At 39.0% G+C, this 19,774-nt stretch overlaps 1 protein-coding gene and 1 long non-coding RNA gene across 2 annotated transcripts in view; one reads left to right on the forward strand and one right to left on the reverse strand.

The window, feature by feature from the left end:
• Window positions 1–15,845, forward strand: part of LOC124259041 — a 28,645-nt gene extending 12,800 nt beyond the window's left edge. Inside the window, exons 3-4 of the long non-coding RNA XR_006893738.1 lie at window positions 14,251–14,258; window positions 15,725–15,845. This is a non-coding gene — a long non-coding RNA (uncharacterized LOC124259041). The remainder of the gene's footprint in view (window positions 1–14,250; window positions 14,259–15,724) is intronic.
• LOC124259040 (sodium-dependent noradrenaline transporter-like) lies at window positions 12,717–18,781 on the reverse strand. Its single transcript, XM_046693123.1, has 8 exons — window positions 18,317–18,781; window positions 17,867–17,998; window positions 17,082–17,271; window positions 16,036–16,174; window positions 15,697–15,834; window positions 14,239–14,342; window positions 13,006–13,979; window positions 12,717–12,806 (listed from the first exon to the last, which is right to left on the reverse strand). Exons 1-7 carry the CDS (start codon window positions 18,669–18,671, stop codon window positions 13,832–13,834), a joined length of 1,206 nt encoding a protein of 401 aa, XP_046549079.1. The 5' UTR covers window positions 18,672–18,781; the 3' UTR covers window positions 12,717–12,806; window positions 13,006–13,831.
• Between the last annotated feature and the right edge of the window lie 993 nt (window positions 18,782–19,774).

Below are 19,774 nucleotides of genomic sequence, written 5' to 3' on the forward strand. Positions count from 1 at the left end.
ATCATGCTTGCGCCACAGTTTATTCCACTGGTTCACATACGCACGTGTACACACAATCGGGTATAATATGTGAAAAGGGTGGGCCAAATGGTTTACATCCGCGTTAAGATCAACAAGACTAGGCCAAGTATTAAAGTGAGTGAGTGAGTGAGTGAGTGATTTGAAGTCACATCGGCAATATTTCAGCCATATCGTGACTATAAACAGGTTTTGAATTCACCATAAATACATGTACATTAGAAAAACCTGTCGACGAAAGACAATAAATCAACTAGAATATCACAGTATCAAGAAATAAAACTAGCATCTCTCTCTAAAACGTGATATAAAATTAGGACAACTCAGTATAGAAATGGACTATAGATCGCCAGCAACTGTAGGTACAGATGCAGCATGAAATAGTACATGTATTGAAATTATGTGTATAGTTTCATACAGGTCTGGAATTACAAATAGAAACGACCATGTCTCATATTTCAATAAGGTTTGAAAATGATCTTGGTTGGTTTATTGTTGCAAATGACAGGATTATTTACACATATTCCAAACAGATGGCATTGGGCATGTTTGTCTATCATATAAGTTGTAGACGTTTGAAATATCATGGACATACATAATATTATTCACCGAGTTTGTAGAGAGTAACCTGATATCAAACTGCAGTGCTGAGCTTATGTCTCATTACGGAAGTGGTACGCCAGGATGTGGAGAGAGAGAGAAATGGTGGTGATTTTAGGGTATTGAAGTTTAAATTAACAGCTGCTTTGTTCTCAATCTGATGTATGTACCTATCACAAGCCCTTTGAAATGATGCAAGCAACACGTACAAGAAGAGTATTGGCTCGTGTCTTGTCACACATTACTTTAAGACAGTATGCGTGTTACGTTTATCGTGAGCTCCTGTAACTTGCAATAAATATCCTGAGACGATTTGGACGGATATATACGACTTACTCCACAACTAGTATGGATTACATCATCTGAAAGTTTTGTTGGGATAAAATGTCAGTAATTAACATGACTTAGGCAAGCGGCCTGCGATCCAACCTCGGGGGTTGTTCATTTGGGTTGTAAGCTTTCGGTGAGTGAGTGAGTCGCATCGTCAATATTTAGCCATATCGTGAGTGAGTGAGTGAGTGAGTCAAAATTTTACATTGCATCGGCAATATTACAGCAATATTACAGCGATGAAAACAAGGTAAATATCTGTCGACAAAGAACAGTAAAACCAACTAGACTATCGCAGATATATATTCCAAACTAGTAATTAAATCTAAAATACTTTAACTATAGAGGACGATACAATACATAAACAGGCCATAGATCGCCACCCTCTGAAGGCAGGTCACCATACTTGGGACCATAGGGAGTTACAGCACATTTGCTTCCTGCATGGACCCTAGCTGGATTTACACCATCCCTTCAGCCGTCAGCAAGTTTTGATAATTATTTAGCCATAAATTAAAATAACACATATTCTGCGGTTAGAAATAATGGTAGGTTTAAATTTACATGGAATGGTTTGGGACTTACGTACCCCCACAGGAGGACAATAATTCTACAATGCTTCAACCACATGTGAGGATACAGCCACTCACAATCAATTTAAATACCAGTTTTAAAATATTTATATATTTACAAATCATTCAACAAATCTAATTCTTTCAAAAATGCATGAACTAAATGAGAACTGATATTACTAAACAGATCCTTCAGAATTCTTGATTTGAAATAGTTATCCCTTTAGCTATATCGTGAGTACAAAAGCTATGTATTTACAATGTGAATTTTACGCCACTTTTAGCAATATTCAATAATTTAATAGTGGGGGTCACCAGAAATAGTCTTCACATATTGTACCCAGTTGAGGAATCGAAGCTGGGCCCTCCGCGTGTCGAGCCAACACTTTAACCACTAGGCCACCCCAACGCTCCTCTTCGGTGAAAGGAACAACTTCATTTTGTTGCATCAGGTACTAGACAGGTACAAGGTGTAGTGCGTTTGCTGACGTAGCAGTAGTAGGAATTAATAGAAACATTAATAGTTGGTTGGTTTCATTGACAGCAAGTGAATGTGGAGCAGCAATATATGTACGACAATGTTGTCAAATAGGAGAACTATTAGAAGAAATATTAGAAGGGAGATACGTTTGCAGTTGTACTATTAGTAGACTTTTAGAAGTAATGTAATAAGCATTAGCATGATAAATTGTTAAAGGTAACAGAATTGTCAAAGGTAACTGTGTCTTAGTGTGCAGAGATTAGAAAAATGTATTGTCAACAGTAGAATGCATCCCGAGAAGTGACAGTAACAATTAAACACATGTACTAGTTTATACAGCAGTTGTTGATCTCATACCAAATGTAAGAATAGAAATGAACGTTGTTGAACGTATTTCTGCTTCAGTTTCAATTCAGTATCACACATAATGTGCAATTCCGAGTTTATATACTGCCGTAACACTATCACAATAATGCATCATTCATCCTTTGTTCGTCTTCAGATGGAAAAGCAACATCAACCCACTTGCTGGCTTCCGTTTGGTTATGGTGAACGTAAGCGTCAGCGTCTTGTAGTCAGACGAACCATGCTCACGATGAAGGTTGCCATCATCCATGTCCTTCGATGTGTTAAGTTTGTAACACTACCTGATGTGCTTGTGAGGGTCTATTGATTCATTTATGTTTCTTATGTGGAGCATAAGAAGTCTTAACGAATTCCAGTCTCAAAGATGACCAACAATTCTAAAACCGCCAGAAATTTAGTTATGATTGTATATAGAAACAGATCACCACGAAAGCATACTATGCGATGCCTACTTCTTTCTTACATGCCCAACCCCCTAATTTCACACTCCGTTATCTATCATGAAGGACACAAAGTTGCATATTTTTTACTTAGCAACTCCTGATGACGTATGCTTTCATATATGTTTACAGAAATGAACTTGGTTCTTTCTCTGTGAATGGAACTTGAAATATTCATTCAAAGCAATCGACAAGCCATTTCCATGTTCCAAAATCTACATGTCATATCCAGTATAGACACGGATGTATTAAAGGTACATTGTATGCTTCTTCGCAAAAAATTGTTGAGGTTGAGTACCTAACCATTGGAAGTCTTGTGCCAAAAAGAGGCCATTGAACTGAGAACTGAACACCGGGACAAAGTCTAAATGTGTGTGAGACTTTCGTAAAACCTGGATCAGCATGTATAACTGTATTCTTACAACTTGTATCTATAATTCTTTGGTATTAAGTGTTATATGGCAGTGTTGTGTTACAATGTTTCAAGTGTAATATCTCGAACATGTTGCCATACAGTAGGGGGCTGTGGTGTGGTCTATTTAGATTTATGCTATATTTTCAGGGAGTTCTAGAGTGTACTACAACGTTTGCCCTCCTCTGGGGCAGAGAACATTAAAATAGGAAGATCTAGTAGTTATTTTTAAGGTATACATACATCCCGTCCACTGTCTGTTAATTCCTGCTTGGCAGGTACAAGAATCGATATCAAAACGTCGCACTCAGGAAATAAACTAAAGTTGTTATCCATACAGTTTGTCAAAACTGTATAAGGATCGAAGTATCTTCATGTATTGACTATCATATAAAGCCGTACATATGTGGCTGAATACCTACCGCTCATCACAGTAACTACCCAATGTACAAGTATGATCGGGTTATAGTGAAAACGGACCCCAGCGGAAACGGCCAAAAAATAAATCGAGAAAACGGCCACCGTTTACGATAAAACGGCCACCACTGCTGGAGAAAACGGCCACCGCTCACTATAAAACGGCCACCACTGCTGGAGAAAACGGCCACCGCTCACGATAAAACGGCCACCACTGCTGGAGAAAACGGCCACCGCTCACGATAAAACGGCCACCACTGCTGGAAAAAACGGCCATTACAAACAACAGAAAACTACATGTATTTTATTTTGCTTTACTCTAATTCATTATCAATATACGAAGGCAACAGCAATGATAACATAGTTATTGGAAAGTTTTAGGTTGTACAACTATAAGTTGTATTGATGTAAACACCTGTCACCGAAGGACAGTAAAACAACTAGTTTATCGCAGATATAAATTTAATACTAGAAATTAAATTTAAAGCATTTAAACTATAGATTACAATCCAATAGAGAAACAGGCTATAGATTGCCAACAACTGAAGGTAGATCACATACTAGGGACCGGGGCAGAACTACAAGAACAAAAGTTGGAATTAGTACTACTAATCCGCTCGTCAATACAACACGACATTATTATCTTTTTTGTCTCTATCATCGGCTTATCTTATCTGTAAAATCTACAATCGATCAAATTTGTTTGTTGATCGTAACTATCGAAACAACCAATCATTCTTCAAAAGTTATGGATATCGAAATTAAAAAACCCCGATGAATCAATTTTTAAAAGCTTTAATATCTCTATTATTTAGGACCCATGGATGCCCTCATATAGATATAACTGAATAAGTATTCATGCATTCAGCCTTTAAAAACCATCACCAATGATGTCAACGTAATAAGGAAATCCTCCGATGATAAAACAAACTACTTTGTACATATGTGTACAAACTACAAACTACATCAGATCTGACAGAACAAAAAGTGATATTCATGTTGTAAATGTTCACAGAAATTGAATTTGCTTCAATTATGTTTTGCTCTCGACAGACATGTTACAAAATCCAAGTATCAGTGATTCTATTTACAGAATGTCATCAAATACCATGAGAGGTAGGGTAGCCTAGTGGTTAAATCGTCCCCAAGGAGATTATTATAAAGGTCTTTGATTCTGGCTCATAGTCTGTTATATCTTTAATCGTTTGGCTTTGTGTGTAGCATCTCAAAAATAGGATCTAACAATGTATAAATACAACATGTGTTATATTTGGGATTACATTTTCTTAGTACAAATTCTAGTACTTTTTCGGTTGAGTCCCCTTTCGGGATTCGAACTCACACCCTTGAGTCAGGCACCTAATCGCCAGCACTCAAAGTCAGCCGCCTAACCCGCTCAGCCACCGCGACTTCCACAACTGGAAGTCGGGCAACTGTTAGTCTAGACTGCGGACTTTGTGTACCCCTCTCCCACAAATGACTAGAATTTTTACCTTACTAAGAAAGTGTAATCTCAAATGTAACACATGTTACATTTGACCACTTTCTAAATGGCATTGTGTAATCAATGTAAAATTAAGTAAAATATCGGCTGATCATAAATGGTAAGATGTCGCAACGGACAACTATTGACCGCGGCTGTAGACAATTGAAACTATTTTAATAAAGAGTCGATGGGTTATTATGAAATTGAAAGAAAAAAACGATTGACAAAAGGAAAAGAAGTTTTGGATATGCAAAATAATATATTTGATAAAACTGTGTGTAATTGTTTAAATAGATTGTAATGCTGACAAAAACAGCTTTTATTTGCCGTTTCATTTATGTTACTATGTCCGGCCTACATTCTGATAAATAAGAACTAATGTAAACAAGTTTTGACTTTAAAAGGGTCATTATATTCATTAGAATACAAAACTAAAACCCCACTCCCTCGGTCACACCAACAAAAATAATAAAACAAAAGAGAAACAAAAACAAACAACACGAATACATGAACAGTCACAACATATATTGACATGCTTTGTACAAAACATCAGTACGCGGGCAGAGAAAAACGATTTTACATGCGCATCAAGAAAGATAGCTTGTCCATGTTCGAATGAATTTGGTATTAATTCAGGAAATTAGTATGCTTTCGAAAAATGTACTGTATATCCGTCATAAAGCATATGTTGGTATACGATCTTTAATACTGCCGAAAACTACCGCTTATCTGTTAAAACACTACTTTGTATGCGCCGGGGTGGCTGCATGTCTTAGGAGCTCTCATGTTTTTGTCTATATTGAGGTGTTTATTCTCAACCCATGTGCACCAAACTTGTCAAGAACAATAAGTATCAACTTGTGACCTATATGAAGAAATTTGGATGCTTTTTTCTTGGATAATGTGTATTTTGAAGCAAATTGTACACATTTGCCTGATTACCCCCAAGCTGGACACTACCTGTGAGATGGTAACCAGTGATCAGACAAGCCAGCTGGACAATGGAAGTGCTGTGGACTCAATCAGGGCATCACAGATACTGAATAGAGACAGAAGCAGGGTCTACTCTGCTGGTGAGCTTCTATTGTTTAACGACAAAAGATTTCGACTTGTTCCAAGTGTACTGGCCTGTATTCGTGCCCTGGGTATATATTTGCAAAAAGCCAACAAGGAGGGGGATTAGGGGTGGTCGACAGCCGCGAAAAAAACCTGAAGAATGTATTCATAAACTACATCAGTGCCCCAACATCTCTGATGAAATATTAAATCATTCCATGTTTGTTCATCCCAAACAAAACCTGCCTTTGATAACAATATCACTTTGGAATGCACAATCCATCCGAAATAAAACCCTGGATATTTCAGATCTATTCATTCTTCATTACAGAAACGTGGTTACACTCGAATGGTGACGAAATGATTCCACCAGCTTATTCATTCATGCATCTACCTAGACAGCATAGAAAGGGTGGTGGAATAGGCGTCCTCTATAGATCCAACTTAAATGTGAAAGTTTGTTTTGACCCTCTTTTCACATTTCAGTCTTTTGAACACATGAATCTGTTGCTGACCATCATTGGCATTTGCTTACGATGTATCTGCATTTATAGGCCTACACCGTCTAAGAAACTGACCTATAACCTGTTTATCTCTGAACTGTCAACACTTCTTGTCAATTTGAAAATGAAGCATGTGTTGTTGCTTGGAGATTTCAATGTACACTTGAGAATCCTGGAAGATGCAGCAGTCAAGAAATGTGTCAAAGTTCTTGAATCTCGCGATTTTCTCCAGCATGTATCTGGACCTACACATCGTTCTGGACACACGTTAGACTGGGTTCTGACGCGGTCTGCTCGCGATGACTTTGTGTCCGGTCTATCTGTCGTAGACACACAAATGTCTGATCATCATGTAGTATCTTTCTCCCTCTCTGTTTCCATGCCCAAAACACCAGTGAAAAGCGTCACCTGCAGAAACACCAAGCGCATTGACAAATGTGTTTTTACCCAGGACCTTCAAGATTCCCAATTAATCAATGGGACCTTTACCGAAGTTGACTCATTGTGTGCAGCTTAAGATATGACCCTGTCTAATCTTCTTGATAAACAAGCACCAAGCATAGTCAAGAACATACCAGTGAGCTCCAGTGTCCCATGGTATTGAACATACCAGTGAGGTCTAGTGTCCCATGGTATTAGACATACCAGTGAGCTCCAGTGTCCCATGGTATTGAACATACCAGTGAGGTCCAGTGTCCCATGGTATTAGACATACTAGTGAGCTCCAGTTTCCCATGGTATTCTCAGGATGTTGCTGAAGCAAAAGCCCATCGTCGGTCAATGGAAAGAAAGTGGCGGAAATCAAAGTTGGAAATTGACAGACAGTTGTACAAATCAGCAAGGAATGCTACTACTATGATCATACGGAAATCCAAATCTGAGCACTGCATTGCTCAAATCAAGAACATTACCTCAGTTAAATCCATGTATGATTTCATGTCATGTCTTCTGGGAAAGGAGAAGTCTTCCAGTCTCCCAGATTCTACAGATATGTCAGCTCTTGCGGAGGATTTTAGCAATTACTTCGTGGAGAAGATAGCAATGATCCGTTCAAATCTTGACAGGTGTGAACTGTCTGAGTCTCTACAAGGCGACATTGCAACCTCAGATATGCATCTTGAGAAATTTGATGTATTCAGTTAGGAAAAGGTAAAGAAACTGATAGTAGCTTCAAAACCAACCTTCTGTGTGATGGATTCCATCCCTACCAGATTCATGCTAGAGTTTGTGAATGTTCTCCTTCCGGTCATTACACAGATCGTAAATCTCAGCTTGGTCTCAGGACACTTTCCAGAAGGCCTGAAGCAAGCTACTGTGAAGCCTTTATTGAAAAAAGCAAGCCTTGACACTGATGATTTGGCCAATTACCGACCCGTCTCAAATCTATCCTTTGTGTCCAAGGTGCTGGAAAAGGCTGTAAAGACTCGCCTTACTGCTCATTTGAAAATCCACAGTCTATATGATGAATTCCAGTCAGCGTATCGGAGCAATCACAGCACTGAAACAACTTTACTTCATGTGATGAACACGCTACTTGGAGCGGTAGACTCTGGCCAGGCTTGTGTACTTGTCCTTCTTGATTTATCGCCAGCGTTCGATGCGATAGATCACAAACATCTTCTTGATTGTCTACAAAACCGTTTTGGATTAGGCGACTCTCTTCTATAATAGTTTTCCTCATATCTATCTGATCGATCTCAGTTTGTGCTCATACAAAATATTAGATCTCAGACACGCAGCCTTTCTTGTGGTGCTCCGCAAGGTTCCGTATTGGGACCGATGATATTCACTCTCTACACCAGTAGTCTTGGGGACCTTATTACTCGGCATAAAATCTTACATCATTGTTATGCTGATGGTACTCAACTCTTGAGAAAACTCAATGTTAATGATGCAAAATCACAAATTGCAGAAGTTGAAGTGTGTGTAGGGAATGTGAAAACATGGATGACTCAAAGTAAACTCAAACTAAACGATAAAAAACAGACATTCTCATGGCTTGTTCACCAGTCAACTGACCTAAACTGAGTGTGAACTCAGGCGAATCTCGGATCTCTGTGAGTCCAACAGTCAAAAACCTGGGTATCCTGATCGACTCCACACTTACCATGGAGCCACACGTCAGTAACGTATGTAAGATCTGTTATCACCACATGAGGAATATCTCTAGCATACACCACCTATTAACAGCTGACGCAACACACTCTCTATTAAGATCTATGGTGTTGTCCCGCTTGGAATACTGCAACAGTTTACTTGGGAACATGAACAAAGACCTGCTCTCCAGGTTGCAAAAAGTCCAAAATGCAGCTGCCAGATTGATCTGCAGAACCACCAAACACAGCCACACCTCCCCAATCCTCATGCGTCTGCACTGGTTACCACTCCCAGTCAGGATAGAATACAAGATACTTAACATGACGTATAGATGTCTTAACAATGCAGCTCCATCCTATCTCTCTAGTCTTGTCAGAGAGTATGTTCCAACTTGGACTCTTAGATCAGCCATCAGTTGCTGCTCATCGTCCCAAATGCACGTCTGAAGACATACGGACATCGACGTTTTTCCTACTTGTCAGCTATCCTCTGGAACAATATGCATGTGTCTCTCAAAGAATCCCCCTCAATAGCCAGCTTGCATTCTAACTTAAAAACGTTCCTGTTCAAGAAGCACTTTGACATATAAATTAACTCCTGTTGTAAATATGTATATATGTCAGCGCCATGAGCAACCACTTGGTGATTGGATATAGGGCGCTATATAAATGGACTTATTATTATTATATTAGATGTTTTTCTTTGGAAACTGGGTGAATTTCCTCCAAGGTTCGAGCGGCAGCATAGACACAACAAATAACTTCATGTAATGAACAGTCCCATGAAAGTTTCATAGAAATAATATCATTTAATAAATTGATTTCATTTTTGGGAAAAGTATTATTATGTTTTACAGATTTAAGATAGTATGCAGCAGAGAGGGTTCGGGTGATCCTGGCACAGTCAGGCTGGTAAAGCCCATCATCAGCTCAGGGCCCTTGCCCCTTCTACACGCAGCCCAGACAGCGAATGGGACTTCTCCAAGGAAATACTGCCTAGTCGAACCCACCAAGAACTTTCCGGAGAATATGAAGGCTCCCCAACACTGCATTACCCAGAGTGTCAGAAGGGCTGTGCTCCCGGTGGAGAACCCGGGCACTCTCCTGATCTGCGCCAAGAGATCAGGAGGGACCAAACCAAGGGTACCGAGAACAATGGGGAGCCTTACGACAGTGTACTTGAGATGCAAGCGAGACATTTCAAAGGCGAGGTCCGCATACTTAGTATGCTTTTCCTGAATCTTGCCAATCACACTGGTGTCAAAAGGGACAGAAAGTTCAATGATATATATACATTTATTGGCTTTATCAAAAAGGACAAGATCAGGTTTGTTGGCTGGAATTCTCCTCAGGCTGTATAGGGGCCTATTCCAGAGAAGTTTGAAAGCATCATTTTCCATGACGCCCTGGACATGTTCAGGGTCGTACCATGGATGGACCTCGGAGTCAAAGCCACAGGCATGTTCTTGCATTCCAAGATAGGTGTAGGCCTGATCTTCCATAAGATGCTCAATAACTCCTCCCCCTTGTAACTTGACCGATCCATCATTAACTCATGTTCGTCTTAAACGGCGACAATGCAAATAGATCACCAAAAACTCAGTTATAGCATCAGGTATTCACGAAAAGGGTACACATGTCATGCTTACCGGTAGCAAATGCCGCTCGCACAATTTGTAATGTTCATATTGTTTTGACGCCAGGGAGCGCACAGTAACACTGGACTTTTAAACAACTGAGTTTTAAGTAGACAACCAAGAGAAAAGGCAATCCAGTGACATTTGCTGATAATGTTGAACATAACAAGTATATGCATTTAACAAAAATCATAGGTTTAATTAAGAATTACAAATTCTTGAAGTTTGATCTATAGCTTTTTGTGCGCCTTGTCTTTAATGAAGATAAGGGAGACACGGTACGGTGACATCAGTTCGTGAATATTGAGGTGATTCTCTCAGTCAGTGTTACATTGTACTGGCGCTGACTGTCATATTGCCTCTTGTAGCTATCTTCAGTCGGCCCCCCATTCTGGTCGCGGGCTTAACAAATGCTGAAAAGAAACCCAACAAGCACACTAGTTACATTTGGTACTGAAGTGTCACCAGAAGAATAGTTTTGCAAAACCAACAACAACAAACACCAAAATAAAACAAACAAACAAACAGAAAAATCCCATACAAATTAGATAGATCCATGTCATATCAAAATAAGAGTACCTGTTTGTGACATATCCTCTATACATGTTTTAGGTTAATCATTCCATCTAACTTCCAGGACATTGCTGTCAAAGAATCTCCTTTGCAAAGCAAACACTCTGTTCAAGTACCATGTACTGTGATTTCAACTTTGTCAATGAAGGAAGTTTAAGAAGATATCATAAAAGAATAGTTGGAAAACAGCTCTAGCAAAAGTGTTCCACAGATATCTGTGTACTAAGGCCAAGTGGACAATGGTATTAAAAATGTCTGAGGAAAGTGGGCACACCAAATAGGTTAGGGAAATATCCGGTTTTCGCTGTTCAAGTTTGTTCGGTGGAATGTGACTTCTTGTATCTCATTTGGCTTAGAATATTTCTAAACAAAGCACGTACTATGTCGCATCTCCAAGCCGCCTACACGAAGACTCAAATTGATTGAGTTAATCACTCAAGCTCACGTAGCTTCATTCAAGACAGAATCATTACCTGAGAGGAAGTGACAAGTGCCAGCAATGCAAACACGGGTACTGGTGCCAGTGGAACCAGTGCTATGAACCACCCCAGTACGTGGGCCCACACTGGATAGTCGATCGCCCTTGAATCCAAAGTGTAATTTGGAGGGGTGTAATCGATGAAGAATAACACCAGGAAAATCTGGAAGAAACAATTAGAGTTGTGGTACTTATGGTGATGTATCATTTATCTCAAGATACCATTTATCGAGAAATATCATTACCAGCAAGACGGGCGGAAGGATGAAACACCAGATAAACTTGATGACTATCGGAGGTGGAGTGCCAGTCATCATCTCAATATCTCTGCCCAGCCGACCCATGCCTGAAAATGTGGATAAGGTTGATATGGATATAAATAATACAATGATGTGATGCAACAGACCGATATACACAGAACAATGTTTCATGATGCTTATAACTCGAATATAGAAATCTACGACGTGGTTCATGTGTCATGTAAAGACCTTTACAGAACAACTGCCTGCCTTCAAATGATGAATGTTTCAGCAATAGTGAAGAATGGATACCAAATATGAATCCTTAGAATTCGAAGTGGGATTGGAATGGTTTCCCTCAGCATAATGAATTGCACACACAGGCCAAATATTAGAAAATGTCGTCTTCTATGTGTATTTAACAAGAAGAATGTGATAACTCGCTGTACCATACCATAAATCCATCCAACTGTAAGGAACTGTAGGATACCAAGAATATAGATTGACACATAAATTATGTAAGTGTCAACCAGTCTCATCAAAATAACCCCTCCCTGCAAACAAATACGTGTCAGTTACACATATATCATTCACATAACGAACATGGAACTATATTGTTTAAGACACACACTCACACATACACACTTACATAGATACTTTTCTATATATTATACAATAACATACAATATAAAATTGAAATATATAATATATAAATAATACAGATTCTATGCCATCCATACGTAAGTATATATCTTAACATTGAAATATATAGATATGTATAAATAATACAGATTCTATGCCATCCATATGTATGTATATACTTAAAATTGAAATATATAAATATGTATAAATAATACAGATTCTATGCCATCCATACCTAAGTATATATCTTAAAATTGAAATATATAAATATGTATAAATAATACAGATTCTATGCGATCCATACGTAAGTATATATCAGAGGTCTTACTTTTGCCAAATATGGAAGCGTAATTAGGAGGGTTGCCATGCAGGTAACCACAGTAACCATGATTCTTATCTTGCGAGATCGGCGTGGCAGGCTGTCAACTACAGCTGTGATGATCATGTCTGCATATACAAACTGAAACAGGAGATTTTCATATTTTCATAAACAACATAACAGAACATACTCATCCTGGAACGTATCACCCATTTCCGTATATATGTATACCATCATTATTGGTCCAACACCGAACAAAATAATTTCTTGGCGTAGACCAATGACCAAATTAAGGTGCGTATACGTATATAAAATTTGGTTTAATGTTGTTGACATTTACCTGAGAATTCAACCCGACAAGAAGAAGAATGCAGAAGTAAGCAAAACTCCAGAACTGGGACGCAGGGAGATGAGGAAACAGCTCCGGGATATACTCATGTGCTCTTACTATGCCTGTTAACATGAGGAATAGCTGCAAGTTTTCTAAGATCAGATTGTCATCATTCTCGATAATGTTGTCAAAACTGTCCTAAGGTGGCGTAGGAAAATATTATTCATGAATCTGTGATCAGGACTGTGGAAGGAGTCATATGATTAGCCTCCGAAAGACAGAATAGAACATGTTTATGATCAGCTCTCCATTTCTTACTGTCAGTAAAAATGTTTATCCTTGCATGTGAACAGAAAACTTTCTTAATCTTGAGAACTTTAATCTCTGCTAACATGAATTGATTACTTTTATACAAAAGTGAACGTGATACATTTTGTTTGTTAGTTCGCAAGTTGTTTAACGTGGCAGTGAGCAATATTCCAGCTATATGGACCAGACAAGCCATTTGTTAATATTATGAGTATCGATCTTCACACTCGTGGGATACCATGACATGTGTCAGTGAACCCTTATCACCGATCCCGTTAGTCGTCTCTTATGACAAGCATGGGTTGCTGGAGATTAATTCTGACCCCGATTTGCCCAGGTGAATTTTTGTAAGAGGCGACAAATGTAGATTGAATGGTTGAATGTTGGGTTTTAGTGGTTCGACTACATCTCATTTAGAACGTGTCACTCTCTGTCCTGTGTGTGAGTGTGAGGCTTGTCAGTGAATATTCTCCGTTAGTATATATTTCTTGATTAAAATGAAAAAGTAAGTAAAGGGAAAGACACTCTAAATATTTGTACGAAATATACCTGTAATTGAGACATCGTATATCGACGATTGTTTTGTGTTGTCCAGAGCCCCGGTGAGGCTCATCATCATCAAGGCTGCGAGCAAACGACCAACAGCACCGACACTGCATATTATCACGGAGTCCCTGAAACAGCAATCATTGTGTCAAATAAGGGTTATCCACAATCTACGTTTTCTTTTATACTTTTGGACATAGTCTTAGATGAGTGAGTATGGTTTTACGCCTCATTTAGCAATATTTCCGCAATGGGCTACACACATTCTACCCACGTGGAGAATCGAACCTCGGTTTTCGGGGTGATTTGCGAACGATTTACCACTAGGCTACCCCCACCGCCCAAGTGTCAGATGATCAAAGAGAAAACTTGTCAAATTCTAGTCACCTTAACGCAGAGGATTTGAAGTGTCTGTAGCTTGCAAGATTGTTAACGAGACCCGATGTCATCCCAAAGTGGAACATGGCCCGTAAGAAGGCATAGAGCCACACCTGAAATGGTATGATATATTTGTAACATAATGCCTAGCACCACATACTTGAATAGAACAGACTATATGTTAGATTGTGGTATCACGAAAACAGAAAAAAGAAAACACGCTCAGGTAAAGTTTGTAGTTCTTGTGTGCGGAATGGGTAGGGTTACCGGATACAGTGTACATGGAGAATATATGGATAATGGTGATTATTAAATGCTAACAAAACTATTTATTAATTCTAAGGAATCTGAGCCAAAAGGATATTTCGATGTACAATGCCGACTATATCGTAAGCATGTGTAAATTGATGTATCCCTATAAAACATAATTGTATCTTCGTTGGTTTGTAATCCGAGTGATGACCATGGATTTTGAGTAACCTGAATCGAATCTTTCCATGCATCCCTCCAGGGAAAGGTGGAAACACAGTATCTTAAGCTTACTCCTCATGTTATTTTATTCATGTTACACACACGGCTTCAAAGTTGGAAAAATAACGACATAAAAAAGGTGCGAAAAGTAGATGCCATTGTCCGATTCCTAATATATTATAAGCATGTATTCCCAATGTATCACAACATTGTAACACCTCTGTCGTATTATCTTACTTTGGAATAACCTTAGTCAGACCCTTTCTCTACCATTCCCTGCCAGAAATGGTAGAGATCAACTTTCCCAAACATACGATAATTGTTAAACGTTTGTAAAGCTTATACCTGGACTTTGCTCATGTATTATGTACGGACTTGAAGTTGGACATCGATTGTTATGAAGGGAAAATATTCAGCACAAAAAAAAGAAATTACGATTAAAACAACATATATAATAACTGAACAATGTTATCAATAAAAGGAACACGTATGCCAAATTGGAAAGTCTTAAAACCAGGACATATTGTGATACAATATAAGTTTATAAAACATGTTCGTGAGCTCCAATCAATGCATACAACTGCAAGTTGTCATAGAAATATCGAGTGTCATTGCATTGCAAAAGAACATGTCTGGATATTTACAAAATATCTTAATATATTCGGACGTCTTGCATGTATTTCTGTCTCATTAGTGATGAGAAGTTGCCATCAAAGTTCCAGTGGTCATAATTGGAAGTAATATTTGTAAGACATAAACGCATGGAAAAAAACAAGACGATGTTATTAGCAGACTTGACTTTTCAGCAAAGTGAGTTGATAACTGAGCATGAAAAAAGTGTGTGCCTCCAACAAACGATAAACACATATACTATCATCTGTATAAGAATCCTTTTTCCTAAAAATATTGAAAATAAAATAACCACGCAAAATATTTTCGTCTCAGGATGTTTAACGGTGCATTCTAAAGCGTTACAAATACTATGTTTAAACTTACATGTTTCCTTGTAAGATCTGCTCCAAAGTTCAGTGTAAAAAGATATGCTAATCCATCTGAGGATCCAGGAAGCGTCATTGCTTTGATGAACAGAACCAGTGCCAATACAAACATCAGTGACATGGTGATGCAGAAAACCTGCATGAAAATACAAACAAAAACACTTCAGCGTTACAAAGCTACCTCTAATACCAACATTCATACCTTAATGGTTGAGTTGCTTTACCCAGTTAATATTCACACAGAAGGACGGATATAGAAGGCAGAAGAAAGAATTAAAGTATATTTTACATTAAAATATATTTTATTATCTACAGAATGAACAGTAAGCATACAAACCTTCCCAAGAACCTTTACTCCCCAAAACAAAGCAAAGAAGACTACAACTGACAAGCCAGCACAACAGCCAACTAGCTCCCACTGGAGACCTCCCATGTCGTCTAGTCCGGAGGATTCAGACACCTGCAGAACTCTTTTGCTGTAAACGTAGGAACATTGGTATCATTTGTCACAATGCTTGATCCTGGAAATTCTGCTTCAGAGTATACCATTGTAGATATTTCCCGTAATCAGTGCTTTAGAATTAACGCTGTATTAATCACTATGTATCACATGTCACAGGCGTTCTTACTGCTATGAAGCATTGAAGCATAATGTGCTTCAAGTCAAAGACAGTTTTGACGTTTGTGCAACCCACAAACACGGATATTGTCCTGGCAAAGCCAGAATCAGAATCAGGACGTATCTGCGATGATTGGATCCGGGCACTACTAAGGAATGTAACTCTACACAGGGAATCTTAGAGGCTTGTCCCTAAGCAAATGGTGACCTCAACATTCACTCCCTGGAATCACTGCTGGTTCTTTTCATTGAGATACCACGACTTGTAATGAACTGCACACATATTATGCATTCATTTCGTTTCATACACTAACTTGTCTTCAACTAAGAAGCAATATTGTGTACGTATTGCATTTAATATTTTCAATGGTGGGTGACTTGTTTACAGATATACTTACAGTTATATCCGAACGAGACGGAGTTAAATGGAGGTATGGTCATTTTCAAATATCTTTGGTAATAAACAGTATGTGTTCTGAGCCGGTGTTATTCAGTATTCTGTATCCCAAACCTGCATGTGTGACAGACGGGACAAGCCGGAGGTTTCAATTTACAGTTATGATACTAATCAGGAAAGTAAACATTTCCCGGTTTCAAAATCTTGTAACAATATTTTCCTCCTCCGGTCAGATTTAGTACTGCTATGCGTGTAATGCAGTTCCGTCTGTGAGGTCTATTTCCATATGATGTTGATAATATGACTGCCTTCTCGTTCTGGTCTGACCTAACTCAGGTTCATGTGTATTCAAGTTTAGGTCACTTACTTCAAGTATTGTACACCCGGGCCAGCTCTGGTACTATTGAAACATGTTGGCGTGTTCCATGCGTTGTTGCAGTTCGACCAGGGCAGCATGGGGGAGAACGACTGAACCACGTAGTACAGAGACCACGATGAAAACAAAGTGATTACGGGAAGTAATATGGCGGAGTAAACCATCATCCCAACGCCTATTCCTGCAACAGTAATATGCAACTGACTTACATGTAGAATATCAGCTTTATCGTGAGGTTAACCTGAGGATACTTTTTGAAAGTGAGGTCTAACATATTCCACGTGAGTGTGATGGTCCAAGGTCCCATGCAGGTGTGTGTCGGGCTGATGGTACAAGCGGCCAAGGTGTCACTTTGTCGGAATCTATACTGCAAGACGTAACTAAATGCAACTCGACTTAGCATTTGGATGTTTGAGTACAGCTCTAAATGTAGACTTTTCGGAGGACATTTCACATATACGATACAATTCCAAATTTCGATGTATCCGACACCAAGACCATAACTAAACAGTCGTATGGTAAATGCGTAATTGTATTGTATGCGTCTTACAATGGAATGCCGTTACAATTATGCATGACCTGATAAAAGTGTAGCCCCTGACAAGTTGGCTTTGATGACGGCGCCAGTAGGGAGTATGATACACTCGCCTAACATAACATAGCACAATTTGATAGTGAGTAACAAACACATATTGAAATTGTCGATGTCATGCAGTTGACTCAGCTTGTAGCAGGATTTCGTTCGGTAAAGAGAAGGGTCTTGCCTTCTTAGTTACCTCTGAACAGTGGACACAAATTCCAGATGTGGGCTGGTCCTCTGCTACTGAATTGTCCAAGGCTCAGATCCATGTACAGGATGGGCACTCCGAGGATGAAATAGAAGGCAGCGTAGACTGCCATGAAGGCAACTGGAAAACATTTCACAGTTTTGTTTACAAATCGAACGCAAGAGCAAAGACGAAACGAAAATTGCTCTACAAAACTCTCAAGTGGGTTATTTATAATTTCTTGTCCCAACAACAGCTAAACACTAAAAGCGTCAGTGATTGATGATTGTGGCATAAATGTGATTACTTACATATTTCCAAACACATATGAGCTGTGACTCAGTGGATTTCTCTTTGAATTATGGACCTAATCAGAGGTAAACACTAAACATAATACGATTTCAGTAAAATTATCAACAATTGTAATTATCAAATAATATATTTATCTTTTGTATTTACCTGAATATCTCCTGCTATAATAGGGAAGTACAGTAAATGTCCCATAGTCAATGCTCAATGCTAGCACTGACGCAATAAACTCTACATTGGATGTCCAACGTTCCCGCTGAAACTCTGAATTCCCGCAGTTATTTGTTTCCGCCTCGAGAACAAAACTAGTCACATTTTCGTGACCCGCTTCCGACAGCATCTGCGTTGACAGTGGAGGTTGGTAAGATGGTGGTGGTGGATGGAAGGTTGATGGTTGAACCGGCTCTGTTAGTTGTGATGGATGGTTTGTCTTTGTAGAGTGGTCCTCTTCATGAGCAGCTCCAGGATTTTGATCCTCTATTCTTTCAATCGCTATCTCAGCCATAGTGCCGTATTCACCCCAACTCTTTCACTTAAGATGAGGAAATTATCTCTGACTTCAACTGAACAACCGCACGGCTTATGTATATGCGTCTTATAAACCAGACAACAGAGTCCACCCATCCGTGAAGGCAAACTGGCCATAGGGACTACACTTCCCGCTATCTATTGACAATCCGGTTGTGCAACAACTTACGTTAAATATAGAATAATGACGACATTTTCAGGTCACATGACTGAAACTGTTGTATACACCCCTTTCCATGAGGTCATGTTGCTTTACAATGAACACATATACCCAATGCGTTCATTTGGAGCATTCAGCATTTTACTGGTTGTTTCGCTTGTTATTTGACATGAGCAAATAAGGTGGGCTATGTCTGAATGAAACTTCAGGTGTAATACAGGCAAGCATGTGTCTTGTCATTGTTATTCAAGATAAACAGCGTCCAGGTAGGCACGTCTTGGTTAACCATGTGACACATGACGCGCATGTGCAGTTATATACTTCATGGACTTGCAACACACTTCCTTCCTCCTCCAGATCAAACTGACGCGGTGTAATATAACCTAAATACTTTTAAGGGTACAGTGAACCAAATCCTACTCACACACCCATTTTGGCAATAATGACCAAGTTTTAACGTTTTTGAGACGTGTTAAACGTAATAATTTCATATTTTGCCACTCTACTTATTCTACTTTGTCCAAACGTATTATACATGTGGTCTTTATATTCCGGCGATAGTAAACAAGCATATTTACACAGAAACCCAACGCAGCTGACAATCGTGTTCGTCAACATACAGCGGGTCCATGTATTAAACCATTAACGCCCTCGAGTATGTCACCGCTGATATGCAGTCGGCATGACAGGCTATGACAAAACATACAAAGAACACGAATGTCCAACAACGGCCTACCTTTAGAATTCAGCACAGATGTTAACACTCATGTCGCAATACATTACCTTCTTTAAGAATAATATATACTACAAACACAAATTATGGCCACGCCCTAAAATTTGATAATCATATATAAACTTAAACGTGGTGAGGTCATTTATACTCTAAGGTCAATACAACTTTTTGTGTCCTTAATGGGCAC

Source organism: Haliotis rubra, unplaced genomic scaffold (genome assembly GCF_003918875.1).
Source record: "Haliotis rubra isolate DU_JTF1 unplaced genomic scaffold, ASM391887v1 Scf708, whole genome shotgun sequence".
Classification (NCBI taxonomy): Eukaryota; Metazoa; Mollusca; class Gastropoda; order Lepetellida; family Haliotidae; genus Haliotis; species Haliotis rubra.

What these genes read in the sequence shown, in the direction of transcription:
- LOC124259040 (XM_046693123.1), bottom strand. Translation starts at nt 18,671, where the DNA reads ATGGCTGAGATAGCGATTGAAAGAATAGAGGATCAAAATCCTGGAGCT. An exon ending in CCGGGTGTACAATACTTGAA is followed by an intron (nt 16,175 to 17,081) that starts GTAAGTGACCTA and finishes CTACGTTTACAG; the next exon opens with CAAAAGAGTTCTGCAGGTGT. An exon ending in TTCAAATCCTCTGCGTTAAG is followed by an intron (nt 13,980 to 14,238) that starts GTGACTAGAATT and finishes TTGCTGTTTCAG; the next exon opens with GGACTCCGTGATAATATGCA.